Raw genomic sequence first — 19,736 nt, forward strand, 5'->3', positions numbered from 1 at the left:
AGACAAAGAATTTTCTGCACCAGTGGTTGAAGAGTTGATTTAATGGATTAGTTCCTGGTGGAGAAGATCCACAGAAGGAGTTTATTACCATGTGATTTTTGTGGTGTCTTCCTACCAGGATCCAACGTACATCCCGCCCGCCACCAGGTCGGTGCTGCTGATCTCTGAGAGGAACTCCCGCCACATCGCCGGTGTGCTGCGGTATCTGTTGCGAGCAGGTGCCCCGCTGCCTCCCGAGCTACTGTCCTTCGCACAGGGCATCTACGAGGCCCGTGAGGACCAGAAGACCAGCAGGCCTCTATGCAGCTACCTGAAAAGCTTTGGAGTCTGCAGGTCTGCTTTCCCTCCGCTGACACTTAGCTTCATCCACGCAGCGATAACTTGTCTGATTATATTATTTTTTTGCTGTCTCAAATTTAGGGAATACTAGATGGAATAACTGAAGTTTGACAATCATCTGTTCAGCATGACCAACTGAAATCTCTTCTGTAGCATTTTCTGATTCAGACATTGTTGAAGCTTTTAAAGAGGCTTGGACTTTCATTCTCCTGCAAATATCAGCATCACCAAACACCTTTGACCTCATGACTCCATAACTTCTTCCAGGCATCTCTGGATCTCAAAGGCTGAGGAGGTGATTGTCCTCCGGGAACCATCACCTTATTGTGGTGGAATGGTTTGTGTGCCGCCATGAACCTGAGAACTGTGTTGTCTGGAGACATTGTGCTCCTGGTAGGGTCTCCCATGGCAAATTGGTCTCAGGCGAGAGGCCAGATTAAGAATGGTTCACAAGACACCATGACAGAATGAGGCAGAGGAAATGTGACCCGGCCCAGAGGAAGCCCGGGGGCCTCATCTGGAGCCAGGCCTGGATGTAGGGCCTGTCACCAAGCGCCTGGTGGCTGAGTTTTCCACTGAGCCCAGTCGGGTACAGCCCGAAAAGGCAACGTGGACCTTCCATCACCACCACCCGGATAGTGTGGGTGAACTGGGAACATCTGGAGGAGCCCACTGTCTGACAGATCGTCATCTCACACCTCCGGTAGAGCTTTTCTGGCATCCCTGTGGAGGTTGGGGGCGTTGAACCAGAATGGGCAATGTTCAAAATTTCCATTGCTGAAGCTGCAGCGGGGAGCTGTGGCGTGAAGGTCTTGTATGATCGGGTGCCCCAGGAGGTGCTGTGGGAGTATGGAGTGATCCAGTCTTTGTACTCACAAAGCAAGAGCTGTGTTCAGGTGCTTGGCAGTAAGTTGGACTCGTTTCCGGTGGGGGTTGGCCTCCGCCAGGGCTGTGCCTTGTCACCATTCCTGTTTGTGATATTCATGGACGGGATATTGAGGTGTAGTCGTGGGGGGGTGTTCTGGTTTGGTGGGCTCAGTTTCTCATCGCTGCTCTTTGCAGATGATGTGACTTCATCAGCCTGTGACCTCCAACACTCACTGGCTCGGTTCACAGCCGAGTGTGAAGCAGCTGGGATGAGGATCAGCACCTCTAAATCTGAGGCCATGGTTCTCAGCAGGAAACCGATGGATTGTCTTTTCCGGGTAGGGAATGAGGTCTTGCCTCAAGTGAAGGAGTTCAAGTACCTCAGGGTCTTGTTCACGAGTGAGGGGACAATGGAGTGTGAGATTGGGCGGAGAATCAGTGCAGCAGCGGCGGTGTTACATTCGCTCTACCGCACTGTTGCGATGAAAAGGAAGCAGAGCCAAAAGGCGAAGCTCTGTCTACTGGCCAGCCTTCATTCCTACTCTCACTTATGGACACGAGGGTTGGGTCATGACCGAAGAGTTTCCTTAGGAGGGTGGCTGGTGTCTCTCTTAGGGTGAGAAGCTTGGTCATCTATGCGGAGCTCAGAGTAGAGCTGCTGCTCCTTTGTGTTGAAAGGAGCCAGCTGAGGTGGTTCGGGCATCTGGTAAGGATGCCTCCTGGGCACCTCCCTCGGGACATGTTCCAGGCATGTCCGTCTGGGAGGAGACCCCGGGTAAAACCTGAGACTAGGTGGAGAGATTATGTCTCCACACTGGCCTGGGAATGCCTCAGGATCACCCAGTCAGAGGTGGTCAATGTGACCAGGGAAAGGGAAGTCTGGGGTCCCCTGCTGGAGTTGTTGCCCCATGACATGATCCTGGATAAGCGGTTGAGGATGAGTGAATATTTAATTTTTTATTTTATGTTCGCAAAAACGCGCGCTTGCGCATGAGTACGTGTGCACCCACGCATGCTCGTGCATGCGCAACCACACATGCGTGCGTGCACATGCACACACACAAAACCAATCCACTGTGCTGCCTGGAGGTTGTTAGCAGGAAGAAAGAACAAAAGCTGGACTCATTTTTGACGTGATTTTTTAAATTTATTTATTTTTTTGCTGCACTGAGGACGTATACAGTCTTATTTTTGTTCACGCATGCACAAGCGCCAACCAGGTTGCGTGTGTGTGCCCGCGCGTGGGGGACACAACGCTCCTGAGACATAATTGAAGCTAACTGACACTGCTAATTCTTGTAAGATATAGACACGCGCATACACACACACACGCGCGCGTGCACACACAAAACAAATCCACTGTGCTGCCTGTTAGCAGGAAGAGAAAGAAAACCTGGACTCATTACTGACGTCACTTTTTTTTTGCTGCACTGAAGAGGTACAGCTGGACCGAGCTGGTTGCATGGGCACGCGCGCGCACGGGACAGCGACATGATTTGATTGAGTTAACTGACACTGCCACACACACACAAAATCCACTCCCCTGTAACCCTCTGGATGCATGAAGAGCTGCTAACATGAAACGCTGATGTGATTTTTGGCTGAACTGAGGAACTACACTTTTTTTTTTTTAAATGGAAGTCTGAAGTCAGTGCACAGCATCACTGGACTACACGTCACAGTGGAACACCAAAATGTAAGTCCCTTTTCTGTTTAGAAATTAATAAAATATCAAATGACAATGATCTATTTTAGCAGTTATATAAAACAAATAATGAATGTTTTTACATTCTTTCAATGGTACGAATATTTAATTCGGTGAAAGCTGAGTTGAATGGTATGTTCCAGCTTTCACCGAATTAAATATTCGTACCATTGAACTCATAAACATTCATTATTTTTGTGTGTGTATGTGTGTGTGTGTATATATATGTATATATATATATATATATATATATGTATATATATATAAAACACTAAACACTTAAAAAAAAAAAAAAATGGGAGGAGAAAACCCCAGGAAAAAAAAAACAAAAAAAATCTGTTATTTAAAGTTGAGCTTTTTGTGGTCTCAGAAGTAACAAAAAAAATCTGTAGCTTTATTTGGAAAAAATAAAAATAGACTGAACCATTTACCAATGAAAGCGTTCATGGCTAAGCCGAGCATTAAAGCTTCAGTGCAGTAAACATCATGTTTTAGTTTTAAATTATTCTCACCTCGAGTAAGCTGCAGAAGTAAGCTCTGTTGGTCAAACTTGGTGTTTGTATATATCCAAAAGTGGTGAATGTTGACTCACTCTGCTCCATCATCCCGGCTGCCTGCCTTGCTCTGCCTGGGGATGAGGCCTGAACTCCGGCTCCCTCTGTGCGGGTCTTCCCACTGTTGCGGTTTGATTGATAACCCACCAAGTCGTCAGTCCTCCGTCGGGTCGGCGTCACGCTGACAAGTAGCTGAAAAAAGCTTCTCACAGCAGGGTGATGGGAGACTTGTTCTACTGCTGTTTTTAAAAGCTTTTTTGTGGTTCTACAGATTGAAATCTAAGATGGAGATCGCTGTTTTGTTTTTTTTTTTTCGGGTTGTGGCAACAGCCAGAGAGTGACGTAGAAATCTCCACCCCCCCCTTGCCACTTCCGAAGCAACGCGTCTGTCGTCACTGACTTGTTCGGTTACCGCTTTGAGTGTGAAAACCCATTACTTTTTTAAAATGTTCAAATATGTCGTTGAATTTGGATCCCCCCCCCAAAAAAAATGTTGATTGATGTGCTTCCGCGTCAAAAGTCACATGACCTAATTAAGGGTATGTAGCACACAATCCGCTCCAGTCTATCTGTTTGAATGCGTGTTGAACCTGTGGAATTCAGCCTGCACATCAAATTTAAATTTTGTTAATAGGCCAAGTATAACTTGAATTATGATTGATAATTAATGCGAGTGTTTTTTTTTTTTGTTTTGTTTTTTTTTTTTCCTGGACAATATGCTCATATATGCTGTGCATTTTGCAAACACTTACAGCAAAAGTGACTCATTTCCTCATTCTGCTGGTGGAGAGAGAGGGCTGGAAAGAAATAAGACTCCCTCCACTGCAGCAGGAGAAAGTGGTGTTTGCCACTGGTGGAAAACTGAGGCGCTAAACAATCACCAACCCCACGTGGATTTGATGACAACCCACAGACCCCACGTGGGTGCTCTTGTGTGTGAGTGTGCATGTTTTTACAAACGGACTTTTCTTCCATTTCTCTGTCTGCGCCAGTAAAAGAGTAAATAAATACACATTTTTTCTTAATCACTGGTGTAAAATATATTACCGAATAAACAATGTGATCCCAATACACGTAATTTGGTTGCTGAGCAAAGGAAAATTGTGGTTTCATGTGGCGTGAAAAGCGATCAGTTTTGAAAGTTGTGTGATATTTGCTGTGCTTGGAGTGTGTTTTTAGTGTATGTAGTGTAGTTATTTTATTAAGTGCATCAAAATAATGAGACGTCTGGACCAACGTGTCAAGTTTTTGTCTTTTTTTTTAAACTGCATGAAGACGATCAAAGCGTGGAACTCGTCATCAGAGTCTGAACCAGAGTGTGATCATTGTGATGATGAAGTGGACTTTATCGTTCTGGTCTGGATGAACGAGAGCAGGTGGATTCACCAACGTGCGCGCAGAACTGCCCAATGGATCGGATCACACGCTTCTCCTTCCAGCTTCTCCAGGACTCTGCGCTGCAGAACTCTGCTCCAGCGCCAAGTCCTGGAACACAGAGCAGGCTCCGGGGCAGAGAACACTATATACATTGGTGCCATATAAATGAAAATAAATTGAATTGAAATTGTGTAGCATTTTATTGCATGTAAATAGCCACAAAAAAGCCTTGAACCATTTCCTGCATTTTAATGTGAATTGTTGTGTATATAACTTTGTTTGTGCTACATTTTTACATATATTATTGAAATTTACAATTTATATTTTCATTCTAAGTTATGAAAATGGTTTGTTACACATTTCTGGTTTTCACAGTAAAAAAAAAAAAAAATTCCGATTCGAATTTTAGGTTTTGGGGTGAATCTAGGTTCACTGTTTTAATGTAGTATGTCAGAATGAAAGAGAAATTGTAAAGTTGCACAGGTGAGGTTGTGCTGACGAAAATGACACCAAACAATGCAAAATAAACAGTTTTTTAAGGTAAATTATGAAGGTAAAACCAAAAGTAGTCAAAAACGCCCCAAAATAGCCAAGACTCCAGAGGGTTAAATTCAACTGTTTATTTATAATAAAACTGAATATTAAATGTTTTAATAAATTAAATGGACACTTAACAGAATAAATTAAAAGTAACCATTGTTTACTAATCTACTCTGTTTTAAGGTTGCTGTTGAACAACGTGAGACGAGACACCATTAAATTTAATATATTGTTCTAGATATCATTACCATGTTTATAATCGTAGAACAGAGATATTTTAGAACTTTGACCTTAACACATCACAACCCATAAAATCGAAAATTAAATTATGCTCGTTCACATGTACATTGTTGCCATTTATCTCTGTGAGGGGAAAATGTCTATAGTAGGCATGTGAATCTCATCACTGACAGCGATTTGATATGCATCTCGATACACTATCAGCAATACAATACATATGGCGATACATAACGATACAATTCACCCCTGTTCCTGATTCAATGCGATTTGATATGTATTTGATGGCAAATCAATTCCTCTCATCGTGATACAATGCGATTCAACATGATGCAAAGAAATTATACCAAATATTTAAACATAAGCTTTAATTCAGTATGGAACTATGGTATTCTTCTTCTGATTCTACTAGAGGCAGAGGATTTGCTTTACTCCTTATAAGCAGAAAATTTACCAGATTCAACACTAAAGGGCCTTTCACACTGAAAGCATCAGAAATGTAAAAAATAGGTCTAAAAAGCATTATTTTCAATGAGACGTGTCAGAAGCGTCGTGTCAAAAGCCGAGCTAAAACAACGCTTCTGACGGGAGCGCACATTGTCGCTTGTCAGCAGGCTGACGCAGTCAGAGTTCAATCCAATCCAACTTTCAACGTGCTGAGCTGTGACATACCTTCGCGCTGTCCAGTAGGAACCCAAAACACTGAAGACTAGTGGCAGAAGCCACTGATCTGTACAAAACGGATCAGTGCAGAAACCACTGATCTGTACAAAACAAACGTGTCACAGGACTGCTCATTTATAGAGCAGTTTTCTGAAGAAAAATCCTTGGAAATGTTTTTTGTTGTTGTTACCTCAGAAATTCTGATTACTGTTAAAAAGTTTAGAACACTTGTAATTAAATAGCTAAATAAATCGGTAAATGGTTCTTTAGAAACCTCTCATCTGTAAATTAAAACCACCTGTTATTTCAGATTAGATAATTTCTTGTTTAACATAAGGAACCTTGGACATTTATTTTTAGACGACTAAAATAACATGGAAACTTGTACATTTTTTAAAGTTTGGTAGATTATATCTCATTTCAACCAAAAAAAACACACTGTAAATAAATACAAATGTTTATTATAAATGCAACAGGAAATAATTTAACAATGACTGCAGTGTGATTGTAAAGTAGGATTTCTGTGACATAAACCTCATGTTTTTTTTTTATATATATAGTCATTTAAACTTTCGTCAAAATATGTAATTGCCTTTAATGTTATCAGGACAGTCATTTCTAAAATATGAATTTGAGCACAATAAGTGGAGAGCTTCTACCTGTGCAAATGTCTTTTGACTTTGATTCGTGGACATTTTTATTGATCCGTTCATTTATTGTTAAAATATAAAATGTAACAGCTTTTTAAAAAAATAATAAAATAGTTGCTGTTGAAAGAGCCTTTTATTTAGAAGCAGGTGATGTTCTGCTGGATTCTCGGGACCAGATGAAGGTCTCTTCTGCAGCTTTGAACTCTGGTGGTGTTGCTGAAGACACCTTTGTCCTATTTTGAAGAGCAGAGATGTTTTCTTTTGACTGGACCTCGCGGTGTTCAGCTCATCAATGGAAGTTTGGTTGTCTGCACACCAAATGTTCCTGATTGGGACAAATAAATATTTCTTTAAATATAAACACTAAACAGTTATTTATAAAAAAAAAAAGAACAAAAAATGAAAACAAAAAAACAATGGAAAAAAAATGCCCCCCCCCCAAAAAAAAAGTAATTTAAAGTTGAAATTTATGGTCTCCGAAAAAAGCTGTAGCTTTATTTGGTAAAAATAAGAGACTGAACCATCTACAAATTAAAGTGTTCACTCAAATCAACTGTGCTAACGTTAGCAGATCATTAAACCTTCATCCTCACCTCAATAAAGCTGCAGAACTAACCTCCGCTGGGCAAACTGGGACTTCGCATATATCCAAAAAGTGAGAGATTTCGGACTGAGTGGGTTTGCTCCATCACCCCGGCTGCCTGCCTCGCTCTGCCGAGTGATGATGCCTGAAGGCCGGCTTCTCCGTGCGGGTCGGCCCGCTGTCGCGGTTTGATCGATATCCCTCCAAGTCATCAGTCCTCCCTCAGTCGGCGTCACTCCAAAAAGTAGCTGGAAAAAAAAGCTTCTCCCAGCAGGGTGATGGGAGAATCGTTCTGCTGTTTTTTAAAGCTTTTTTGTGGTTCAGGCGACGCAAATTCAAGATGGCGATCGCTGAACTTTTTTCAGGTTGTGGAAACAGCCAGTGTGTGATGTAGCCGCAATCTCTGCCCCCTTGCCGCTTCCGAAGCGATGCGGCTGACGTCACGACGCGTTGGAAATGCATCGGCCTGGCGTTACGCATTGGGAAGCGTTAAAGCGTCACGCTGATGCTTTCAATGTGATAGGCCCTTAAGGAACAGGATTCGGTTCCCTCATATGTGGAACCTGTTTCATCACACTGTCAGAACTTAAACAGTGAACCGTAAGACATCACTCTTGGTGAGTGACTTAAAGTGAGTCACTCATTGACAGAGTACCGCCTTGGCAAAAGTAATCTGAGACACTTTAACAGTTTTGCCGGAGCTCTGTTTAAAATCTGCGGCTCTGTCGATACCGTTAAGTAGCACAACATTCTTTGGAAACTTGACAAGATGCAGGTTGTTTGTAATCTTTTTAAAAAAAGCCAAAGTGTCTCCAGACACCTGATTTAAATGTTTTAGGTGCATCAAAAATCTCTTCTGACTGGTTGTAGCTGTTCTTACGTTAGAAATATGCTTTCTGGTTTCCGTCCATGTTCAAAACAAAAGGCGGTGCAGTGATGGTGCATTCAATGTGCCTTGGGAAAAAACTGATGCAAGCACGCAGCGAGCAATGCATCACAATTTCACCCGTCAGTTGAATCAATGCAGTCTGAATGAATCGATACACTCGCATCACACACGTTTGGAACTAGATACCAATTCGTATCGATTAATCTCCGCATGCCTCGTCTGTAGGTCCAGTTTAAAAATGTAAGTTCTTTGCAAATGTGTGTCTGTGTCATTTGTGTGTGAGTGAGCACGTGTTTGTATTTGTGCCTGAACTCCCGCCCACCTCTGCCTCTGGTTGGCCTTAAAAAACAAAACAAAAGAAAAAACAAAACTTTGCAGCTCAGCTGTGGCAGAGCACATGAAAGCGTCTTGAGTGAGCTTAATTATAGTAACTTGCCTCATTTTATTGTCAGTAATATTAGTGGATTGTAACAATAGAAACAGATTACTTAAACAAATCACCCTGTTTGTAACTTGTTTATTTTAATGGTGTTACTCTCATCAGTTCATTTCATTAGGTAAACATGCACACATTTGGCTCTAAACACACCTTTTCTTCATTGGGGAGTGGAAGCAATTTACTCTTGTGTTTTTTGTGCCTTGTACATTAACATTGAGCTCATTAACTTCTGCTTGCTAACATGTTGCCTTATTGCCTTATATATGAATAATGTGCCAATTAAATTAGGTTTTTGTTGCATGTAGTTGCACCACATTTCAGAGGTGAAGGTAACTTGTAGACGTGTTACTTGTATGTATTTTTGTTCCCATCTTCATGAATCTGTTAATACTCCAGTGTGACCTGTAGTCCAGAAAATACAGGAAGTGAAGGTTTCCACATGTTCACCACTTTGACAACATGTAGATACACTTCCAATGGCCAGTTTCATCAGCTCTTAGTCTTCATCAAGGACAATTGCAAGCTCAGATTGCTCACAAAGATCACAGCATGCTCTGCAAAGTCATGGTCAGTAAACCATTCTTCATCAATGAAGGCACCTGAGCCACTGCTTTCTGCAACCCGCCTTGACATTCCGTCCATGCGAGCATCAGATGGGCCGTGTGCATTATTTCCGTAAGGAGACCTGATTGACACGTTTTTGATGTTTCTCCTGTGGTACCTCTGCTGTGAAACGCAGCCTGATGAACACGTATATAGAGAGCAGGAACTACGAGCAAACCAGTGATGTCACTGAATCCAACCTTTTAATATAAACCAGTATAACGTGACGCTCTGTGTTCTTCTTTACAGAGAAAGCAGATTGTGTCCTGACCGTCACAGGTTCAATCCCCGGCTGGATCAGTCGACATTCCCGGCCCCCGGAGTTGTAGAAGTGAGACTGTTTTTTGTTTTTTGTCATTTAGATGAAAAAAACCCAACACGGTACAGAATAAGAGAAACATCAGTAAGAACAAAGACATTTTCACTTGGTGCAAAGTTATAGGATAAACTGCTTTAATTCATCATCAGTAAACATTGTTCTGGACTGGAGGTGGTCCTCCAGCCCGGAAATGCAGTGCCTCCTTTTTGGAAGGACGGGCAGTCCAGCCTTTATTAAAATCTACCCAAACCCAAATGACAGACATGAAGACCTCCAGCACATGAGAATTTAGAATCTAACTCTAAAACCAGCATGAAAAACCTGGAGGATGGTAGCACTCTGACAAATCCTTCACCAGTTCCAGAGTTTGGATCCTGAAGTTCTGTTAAACCTTTGAGGTGGGGGGGGGGGGTTCCTGGGTATTACATTGGACCTCCTTCATCACTCATATAAAGTCTGTACGGTCAAAAGCTTCTCGTTTTTTGTTTTGTTTTTTTGTTGTTTTTTTATAATTGACGCAATTACTCCTTGTACCATGAATTTTTTTTAGATGGTTCTGAAGGAGAAACTTGACGTGGAAATGCAAAATTTTGTTCTTGAAGCTTTGACTTTTCGAGATTTTTTTTTTCTTTTTTTTTTCCTGCACTGAAACCCAAGAAGGTTTGTGTTCTACAGGTAGACCTTGAAAAATACCCAAAGATACCCCAAGTATCTCCAAGTTATGACAATGGTCGTTCAAAAGGTTTAACCAGTAATTCTGGCTGGAATCATCTGTGGAGTTTGAGGAGGCATTCATCTTGAAAAGCTAAAGTTGAAAACTGTCTTATGACTGTTGTTGTTATTCAGTAACTTTATGCGGATATAAAGTAGAGATTCTGACCGACTTCTCACAGACGTCGTTCAGTAAAACCAGATGTGCCATTTAGCGGCGGCGTATGCAAACTTAAGCCTGCACTTGCAGATTCCACTCAGGGCTCCAGTGGTGTTGAACAGACCCGTGCTGTGCCTGTTTGTAGGTGCTGCCGCTCTACGTTAAGACAGCATCAGTCTTTTACGGTCGGATCGTCAACCAGGAACACAGCGGTTTCAATGACATGGCAGCCGACATGGCTTCCTACTACATCGAGAAGAAAGCTGCACCTGGCGAGCTGCTGGAGGGAGGACTTTACGCCGTCCTGCAGGATGAGCTCTTCCACAGGTAACTTTGATTTAATGGGAATGAAGTCTTTTGTGTTGCAGCTTTGAGCATGACATTCAAGGTCAGAGGTTCAAATCGTGTCTGTTTCAAAGTGTCCTTGAGCAAGACATTAAACCCATACAGTGGAACTGGCACACTGAAGGAACACTGACACAGGATGAAACCACATCAACGTGACATAAAAGTGGAGCCTTTTTTCTGACTGGAGCCGTTTCTGTCTGACTGTGGAGCTGATTTCGCTCTCGTTTCTGTCTGACTGTGGAGCTGATTTCGCTCTCGTTTCTGTCTGACTGTGGAGCTGATTTCGCTCTCGTTTCTGTCTGACTGTGGAGCTGATTTCGCTCTCGTTTCTGTCTGACTGTGCAGCTGATTTCGCTCTCGTTTCTGTCTGACTGTGCAGCTGATTTCTGTCTGCCTGATTTGTGGCAGGGTGAAGGTCCTCTCTGTACCTGACAGAGGTGACCGGCTGTTCTTCAGTGTGTTGGTTTGGTTTCTGGATGTGGGGAAGAAGGAGGAGGTCAAGTCCCATCAGATCTTCCACCTTCCGGACAGTTTCCACTCTCTTCCTGCCCAGGCTGTGGAGATGATCGTCTGCCGGGTCAAACCTGCTGATGCTGAGACAGACTGGCATCCAAAGGTTATTTGCTCACTGTGATGTCATGATTTTAAATTAGTCCCTCCCTCTTCAGATTTTGCCTCTCTGAATTCTGATTTGCCACTTGGTGGGTAACAAAAGCCGTCGTAGCGTCTATAGTTGTTAGCCTCACGTGACTGTGAACCAGATCCACTGAGTGAAACAAAGTTCAAAATGCTCGGTGGTCACATGGAACACGTAGACTTCAGATAGTTCCAGAAACATGCTCATCAGTCAGATCATGTGCTGCTGATATAAAATCACAATCTTTAAACATATTTTACAAGTTCATCACAAACACTTAAATCTGCTATGCTGCTGGAATCTGTTACCAACTTCCCACAAATATTTAAAGGCTTTATGATCCGCCATTACTGTGAAACTGGATTCATCTGATCAATAATAATCATAATTTGTGTATTTTAGTGAAGCGTGCAGATGCGAATCACAACACAAACGCAGGGATTAAAGTTCTCCAGCTCTACGACAGATTTCTGTCAGTTGGGCTGCCAAAACGCTATTTATGAAATCAGTGCAGATCCAGTGATAATTAAAAATTTTGGGGGGGGTCTTATCAGACCATTGATTATGATCTGCAGTTTCACTGATCAGCTGTTTGTTTACTGTTGGTGTTATGTCCTGGGTTTGTGAACTTTTTCCGTGATTTTCGTCCTGGTGCCTGTTTGGGGTTGAAGTACCGTATCAGAAGTTCATTACGTGCACCGTGACCCCGCTCCCATATTTACAACATATCAGCGTTCGATGAAGCGAGTCCGCTGTTTTATCAGCAGCTTAGAGTTTGAAATAAACTCAGTTCCTGTCATCTCTGTGTGTCTCAGAGCGAGCAAAGAGCAGCAGCACACCTGCAGTGAGCTTGACAGACATTTTTACTCTTTTCTGAGCTGATCTGTGAGTGTCATCACTGTGGTTAAACTAAAAACGTGCTGCGCATTCAGAACAAATGATGTTTTTTTTTTCTCTCAAATACGCCTAAAGTTTCCTCTGAGGACACATGACATAAAAAGCACTGATTATAAACTTCTTACCTCAGTTATTTTGTGATTTCTACATAAATACACAACTTCTCCTTTCTGCCCATTCAGAGACTGGAAACCAGGGGCGAATCCAGGTGGAAAGAGGGGGCACCCCCCAGTACACCTCCAGATTAAACATCTATTTTTGCAGACATTTTTTTTCATACTCCTAAATACTATTACTTCTTATAATGATACTAATAATAATAATAATTTTGACAATTAAAATGTTTAAATCAGTGTTACTCTCAGCCTATGTTTTACTATAGTTAGTTCCACACTAAGTTTAATTGATGAGTCATAAACACGTTTATTTAATTTACCTTTCCTGTTAAAAGGGAGTTTTTCCTTCCCACTGTTAAGTGCTTGCTCACAGGGGGTCGTTTTGACCGTTGGGGTTCTTCTGTAATTATTGTATGGCTTTGCCTTACAATATAAAGCGCCTTGGGGCAACTGTTTGTTGTGATTTGGCGCTATATAAATAAAATTGATTGGATTTGATTTGTATAACTAAAGTGGGATGTGAATGTAATGTCCAAGCTCAGCATTCCTGTCTCTATTTGGGGTTCCAGCTTTAAAATCAGGTCCGTTAGGAGGAGGGAAGCCAAAAACACAAAAATGACTGACTGTTGTGGTTAGTAATCTGATCAAACAAACATGTAGGTTGTGATATAAATTTTGGTTAAAGGCAAAGAAAAGGTGAAAATGTGTAAAAGACGTGTGCTTGAAGCTTCCAGCAGCTCCGGTCTGGACTGTGCCGCCCCGGCTGGTTCCATTCAGTGCACATCATCAGACTCAATGACAAATAAAAGCTTGCAAAAAAAAGTCTTGAACAAAGGTTTATTTTATTTAGCCTAATAGATTTTAATTGGTGCTGAATGAATGAAGTAAAAGCTGTAGAAAATAATCTTGGATGAATCCCACTGAAACTAACAGGTAAGAATTTATATTTATTACGTGTGTTTTACTCTGCCAATCAATGCATTAATGGATGTATTTTGGTTGTTTAAGCCACAAGTTTCAAAGCTTGTGAAAAAGCAGCAGCTTTTAGCTTGTAAATGATGGTGAATCTAATACTGAGAAACTGTGTTTTACTGCTTTTAAAAGATGACAGTGTTTGGGGTTTTATTTTTTTATTCATTTATTTTTCATGCATTCTTTGTGTTTGTGATCCTTGAATTTACCCAGCAGTCCCTGCAGTGCTTAAAGTGAAACTTGTTTATCAGAAGCCGACAGTAATCTGATGTGGCCGTGTCCAAATCAATACTAAGTTATTGGTTATCTGTAATAAAGATTGTTTTTTTTTTAGCAGTTTATCGTCATAAAAGATAGCTTTTCAGTTATCTGATTAATGGTCATTGAAGCTAAGTTTTTGGTTAACTGCACACCACTGGTTTCAAAGTATGCGGTATTCACAGCAAACGGTTACAGAGCCATCTGAAAACAAAGTACTCGTGAGTACTCGGATGTGTCCGACAGTTGACATCAGTACTAGAAGCGTCCCAGCGTGTGCTTCAATGGAATGTAGCTGCTAACGTTAAGAACTGAGGCACAGATTAATTCCAAAGTTGACATAAGTGTGATGTCGTGTTATGATGACTCGTTTTTAAGTGATAACTCTTAATTTTGATGGAGTCACGGTAAAATCTGCAGCTCTGAGGTTTCTGCGCACCTGCACTGCCATGAGTCATAAACATATGCTGCCGGGGGAAAGCGAGTGTCTCGTCAGCTGCACAGCACGCACACATTCCAGTTCCAAATTTGCACTCAGTGGAAAAAAAAGAAAAAAAAGAAATCTAGCCACAAAATACAAAAGGGGAACCTGCCACATTCACCGTGTTGTGGATTAATTTCCAAATGTAAACTTCACACGATTGCCATGGCTGCAACTCTGCCTCTCTTGATCGTGGCACGTAATATAATGTCCATGAACTCCTGGAAATAATGTATTCTGACTTTTTCCAATGTAACAATCCTCTCTATGTCCAGGCTGTTTGTTAAAAACAGTGTAAAATGTCCCACGTCCATGTCTACAGCTTCAGTAACCAGCGTCTCCAGACTTTAAGCTCCAAAATATGACACTCTGAAAAAGTTAAGAGTTTCAGGGTGTCGTCTCCTCTCTGTAAATCCAAGCCATCACGTTCGAACAGCAGCTTCGTTTTTGGACGGAGCAGGTTCATTTCCCTTTGTCTCAGTCATTGAGATGTTTCTGTTTTACTAATTAGGACGTCACACACTGAAAAATGCAGAGAATTGCCGAGTGAGACGTTTTCCAGAAATGCACCTGCTAACACTCAGAGGAATAAAATGCATCAGAGATCACAAATTATTAGCACGTGTGCAGAGACACTTACAGTCATGAGTTCTTTTGTGTTGTCTTACTAACTCAGAGTCTCGGAGTGATGCTGAAAAGCTAATTCATGCATTTATTTCCTCTAGACTGGACTATTGTAATTCATTATCACGTTGTCCTAAAAGTTCCCTGAAAAGCCTTCAGTTAATTCAAAATGCTGCAGCTAGAGTACTGACAGGGACTAGAAGGAAAGAGCATATTTCACCCATATTGGCCTCTTTTCATTGGCTTCCTGTTAATTCTAGAATAGAATTTAAAATTCTTCTTCTTACTTATAAGGTTTTGAATAATCAGGTCCCATCTCATCTTAGGGACCTCATAGTACCATATCACCCCAATAGAGCGCTTCGCTCTCAGACTGCAGGCTTACTTGTAGTTCCTAGGGTTTTTAAGAGGAGAATGGGAGGCAGAGCCTTCAGCTTTCAGGCTCCTCTCCTGTGGAACCAGCTCCCAATTCAGATCAGGGAGACAGACACCCTCTCTACTTTTAAGATTAGACTTAAAACTTTCCTTTTTGCTAAAGCTTATAGTTAGGGCTGGATCAGGTGACCCTGAACCATCCCTTAGTTATGCTGCTATAGACTTAGACTGCTGGGGGGTTCCCATGATGCACTGAGTGTTTCTTTCTCTTTTTGCTCTGTATGCACCACTCTGCATTTAATCATTAGTGATTGATCTCTGCTCTCTTCCACAGCATGTCTTTTTCCTGGTTCTCTCCCTCAGCCCCAACCAGTCCCAGCAGAAGACTGCCCCTCCCTGAGCCTGGTTCTGCTGGAGGTTTCTTCCTGTTAAAAGGGAGTTTTTCCTTCCCACTGTCGCCAAGTGCTTGCTCACAGGGGGTCGTTTTGACCGTTGGGGTTTTTCCGTAATTATTGTATGGCTTTGCCTTACAATATAAAGCGCCTTGGGGCAACTGTTTGTTGTGATTTGGCGCTATATAAATAAAATTGATTTGATTTAACTGGGACGTTAAAAACATGAGACATGTCCTTAAATACAGATTACACAGTAAAAAAAAAAAAAAGAAATTATCTGAAGGTACTGCAGAAAAACACACCCACTACTGGTTTTTCAAGCCAGTAGGGGGCAGTAAACACCAAAATTCAAGATGAATATGCACATGACATTTTTGAAATGGTTTGATTCTGACGCAGCAGCAGGGAGACGTGCTGACAGGAAACTGACAGCCGTCCACAGACCTGGACGTGTGGACGCGGTCCTGGGCAGTTTCAATGTTTCCTGTCAGGACGTCTCACGTGAAGAGTCCTTGGAGGGGGATTTATTTCTGCTGCCCTGCCATGTTTTTCAGGATCTTTGGATCAAGTGTTTTTTATTTCACAGGTGACCCGATCCATCAGCCAGAAGATCCGAGGACTACAGCACCGAGCTCGAGCAGTTCTCAGTCTGGGAAATACCATTTTTCTTGATCCCATGGTGAGTGTGCGTTCTCTGTGTTTCAGACGTAAATCCGTTCTGAACCGCGTGGACTGGGTGTCAACTTGGCTTTTTCTTTCATTCCTGAGGTCCGGGTGACTCAGGTGCCGGGGATGAAGACGGTGATCAACGAATACAACGTGTCGGCTGAGGTCCTGAACACCGGGATGGGAGTCAGCAACCCAGACCACATGGTGGACCTGCTAAAGGCGCTGCACCAGGACGCCATGAACACCGAGCATGCGCGCAGGTGAGGTAACAGCCTCACTCGCGGCGGCACGCCTTTTTGTTCCAGCCATCAGAAATGAGGCAGAGTGACACTTCGTCTCGTTGAAACGATCTCTGCTCAGTCTGCAAACTGTTTCCTGTTGCCTGAAAGCTGCTCGGGACCCAGCGGCCGTGTCGTTAATCTACCTTCATCTGAAGATGACCAAAGTGTTTGTGCAGGTCAGAAGATGGTGCTCTGGAGGCCCAGGTTCAAACTGGGGACGGCGTCCTGGCTGACACCTTCAGGGTCCCAGAGCTCACCGCTCCAAAGCCGCTCAGTCCAGCGTGTTCTCAGAGCCACCCAGAACCAGCACCGTCTCTGTGGGGCGTCCACGCTGCCTCTGGACCCGAGGCCGATCTGGGCTCGGCTGAACACATGAGGTTGGTGTGTTTGTGTCCGCTCACGCGGCTTCAACTCCAACAGGATACATACACATAGTCTGGACTCCAGCAAGTAAACACAAATCCACTTGAGAGTGTTTGATAACGTCCTCGCCGTTTTGAACCTGCATGACTGAAACCAGTGGGAGTTCTGTTTGTGGCAAACTTAAACTCTGGGACGCCTCACTGAGGACCTGAGACGAGCTTGATGTGATTCTGATAGTGGCCAGCAGGGGGCAGGTGTCCGCTTGAGATCCTGGAAGGTCTGAGACCGAAGCTCATCAGCACTCAGGCTTTTGGTTCTGTTGGTTTTTTGTGTGAATGTTGAACAATATCTTGCCTTAACAGTTTTGCATCAGAGAGGTTTGTCATTTGTGATATTTTATATACTTCTTAATTTGATTTAAATTTACTAAATCTACTTTTTTGTGTTTATTTTTGTGGAATTTCTGTGAAATTAGAGTGGATTCATCTGTTAGGATTGTGCTGCTTCTGGTAATGTTTCGTGTTTGAAATGGTAAATGGACTTGCTCCTGGTGTTTGAAGTCTTCAGTGAGATTTTGAAATACAGACGGGAAATATTAATCTCACCAGGAGGGGAAAAAGAGATTAAGTCTGTCTGAAGTAAGTCAGTTTCAAGTAATGTTCATGTGATCCAGAAGAAGAACAAACAGTTTGTGAAGAACAGCAAAATTTTCTTGTTTTTGTGTAGATTTGAGGGAACTTGTGATAAATTTTATTTTATTTTGATGCATGCTGCAGTTTTCATGTTTTTGCAGCTGCACTGACATGAGTCTTGATTTAGTTTTCATTTGTGATTAAACCTGCTGCATTTTAAATACATTTGTTTTTATTATTGTTGTTATAATTATTTATTTTTTGACAGGGATGGAGGTGGATGTGAATTTTGTCCCCAAACCACTTCACCAGCACAAATCATCCCTGATGAGAACGGTAAGAACTGAATGTCTGTGTGTTAAAGATCGACACAGACTAAAACAGTTAAATGTGGTCTATTAAACATTAGGTCTCTCTCTTCTAAGTCCCTGTTGGTAAATGGTATAATAATTGATCAACATATTGATTATTCTGCCTTACAGAAACCTGGTTACAGCAGGATGAATGTTAGTTTAAATGAGTCAACACACCCCGAGTCACACTAACTGTCAGAACGCTCGTAGCACGGGCCGAGGAGGAGGATTAGCAGCAATTCTTCCATTCCAGCTTATTAATTAATCAAAACCCAGACAGAGCTTTAATTCATTTGAAAGCTTGACTCTTAGTCTTGTCCATACCAAATTGGAAGTCCCAAAAACCAGTTTTATTTGTTATTGTCTATCGTCCACCTGGTCGTTACTGTGAGTTTCTCTGTGAATTTTCAGACCTTTTGTCTGACTTAGTGCTTAGCTCAGATAAGATAATTATAGTGGGCGATTTTAACATCCACACAGATGCTGAGAATGACAGCCTCAACACTGCATTTAATCTATTATTAGACTCTATTGGCTTTGCTCAAAAGTAAATGAGTCCAACCACCACTTTAATCATATCTTAGATCTTGTTCTGACTTATGGTATGGAAATAGAAGACTTAACAGTATTCCCTGAAAACTCCCTTCTGTCTGATAATTTCTTAATAACATTTACATTTACTCTGATGGACTACCAGCAGTGGGGAATAAGTTTCATTACACTAGAAGTCTTTCAGAAAGCGCTGTAACTAGGTTTAAGGATATAATTCCTTCTTTATGTTCTCTAATGCCATATACCAACACAGTGCAGAGTAGCTACCTAAACTCTATAAGTGAGATAGAGTATCTCGTCAATAGTTTTACATCCTCATTGAAGACAACTTTGGATGCTGTAGCTCCTCTGAAAAAGAGAGCTTTAAATCAGAAGTGCCTGACTCCGTGGTATAACTCACAAACTCGTAGCTTAAAGCAGATAACCTGTAAGTTGGAGAGGAAATGGCGTCTCACTAATTTAGAAGATCTTCACTTAGCCTGGAAAAAGAGTCTGTTGCTCTATAAAAAAGCCCTCCGTAAAGCTAGGACATCTTTCTACTCATCACTAATTGAAGAAAATAAGAACAACCCCAGGTTTCTTTTCAGCACTGTAGCCAGGCTGACAGAGAGTCAGAGCTCTATTGAGCTGAGTTATTCCATTAACTTTACTAGTAATGACTTCATGACTTTCTTTGCTAACAAATTTTAACTATTAGAGAAAAAATTACTCATAACCATCCCAAAGACGTATCGTTATCTTTGGCTGCTTTCAGTGATGCCGGTATTTGGTTAGACTCTTTCTCTCCGATTGTCCTGTCTGTTATTTTCATTAGTTACTTCATCCAAACCATCAACATGTTTATTAGACCCCATTCCTACCAGGCTGCTCAAGGAAGCCCTACCATTATTTAATGCTTCGATCTTAAATATGATCAATCTATCTTTGTTAGTTGGCTATGTACCACAGGCTTTTAAGGTGGCAGTAATTAAACCATTACTTAAAAAGCCATCACTTGACCCAGCTATCTTAGCTAATTATAGGCCAATCTCCAACCTTCCTTTTCTCTCATAAAGTCTTGAAAAGGTAGTTGTAAAACAGCTAACTGATCATCTGCAGAGTAATGGTCTATTTGAAGAGTTTCAGTCAGGTTTTAGAATTCATCATA

At 41.9% G+C, this 19,736-nt stretch overlaps 1 protein-coding gene across 1 annotated transcript in view; it reads left to right on the plus strand.

Moving 5' to 3' along the window:
• The window catches only part of tdrd12 (tudor domain containing 12), a 145,300-nt gene that overhangs the window by 106,245 nt on the left and 19,319 nt on the right, over positions 1-19,736 (plus strand). The window contains exons 17-24 of the mRNA XM_034175553.1: positions 119-333; positions 9,696-9,777; positions 10,782-10,963; positions 11,393-11,600; positions 16,326-16,418; positions 16,508-16,668; positions 16,866-17,066; positions 17,953-18,020. Coding sequence (XP_034031444.1) covers positions 119-333; positions 9,696-9,777; positions 10,782-10,963; positions 11,393-11,600; positions 16,326-16,418; positions 16,508-16,668; positions 16,866-17,066; positions 17,953-18,020 — 1,210 coding nt within the window. The remainder of the gene's footprint in view (positions 1-118; positions 334-9,695; positions 9,778-10,781; positions 10,964-11,392; positions 11,601-16,325; positions 16,419-16,507; positions 16,669-16,865; positions 17,067-17,952; positions 18,021-19,736) is intronic.

Source organism: Thalassophryne amazonica, chromosome 8, assembly GCF_902500255.1.
Source record: "Thalassophryne amazonica chromosome 8, fThaAma1.1, whole genome shotgun sequence".
NCBI classification, from domain to species: Eukaryota; Metazoa; Chordata; class Actinopteri; order Batrachoidiformes; family Batrachoididae; genus Thalassophryne; species Thalassophryne amazonica.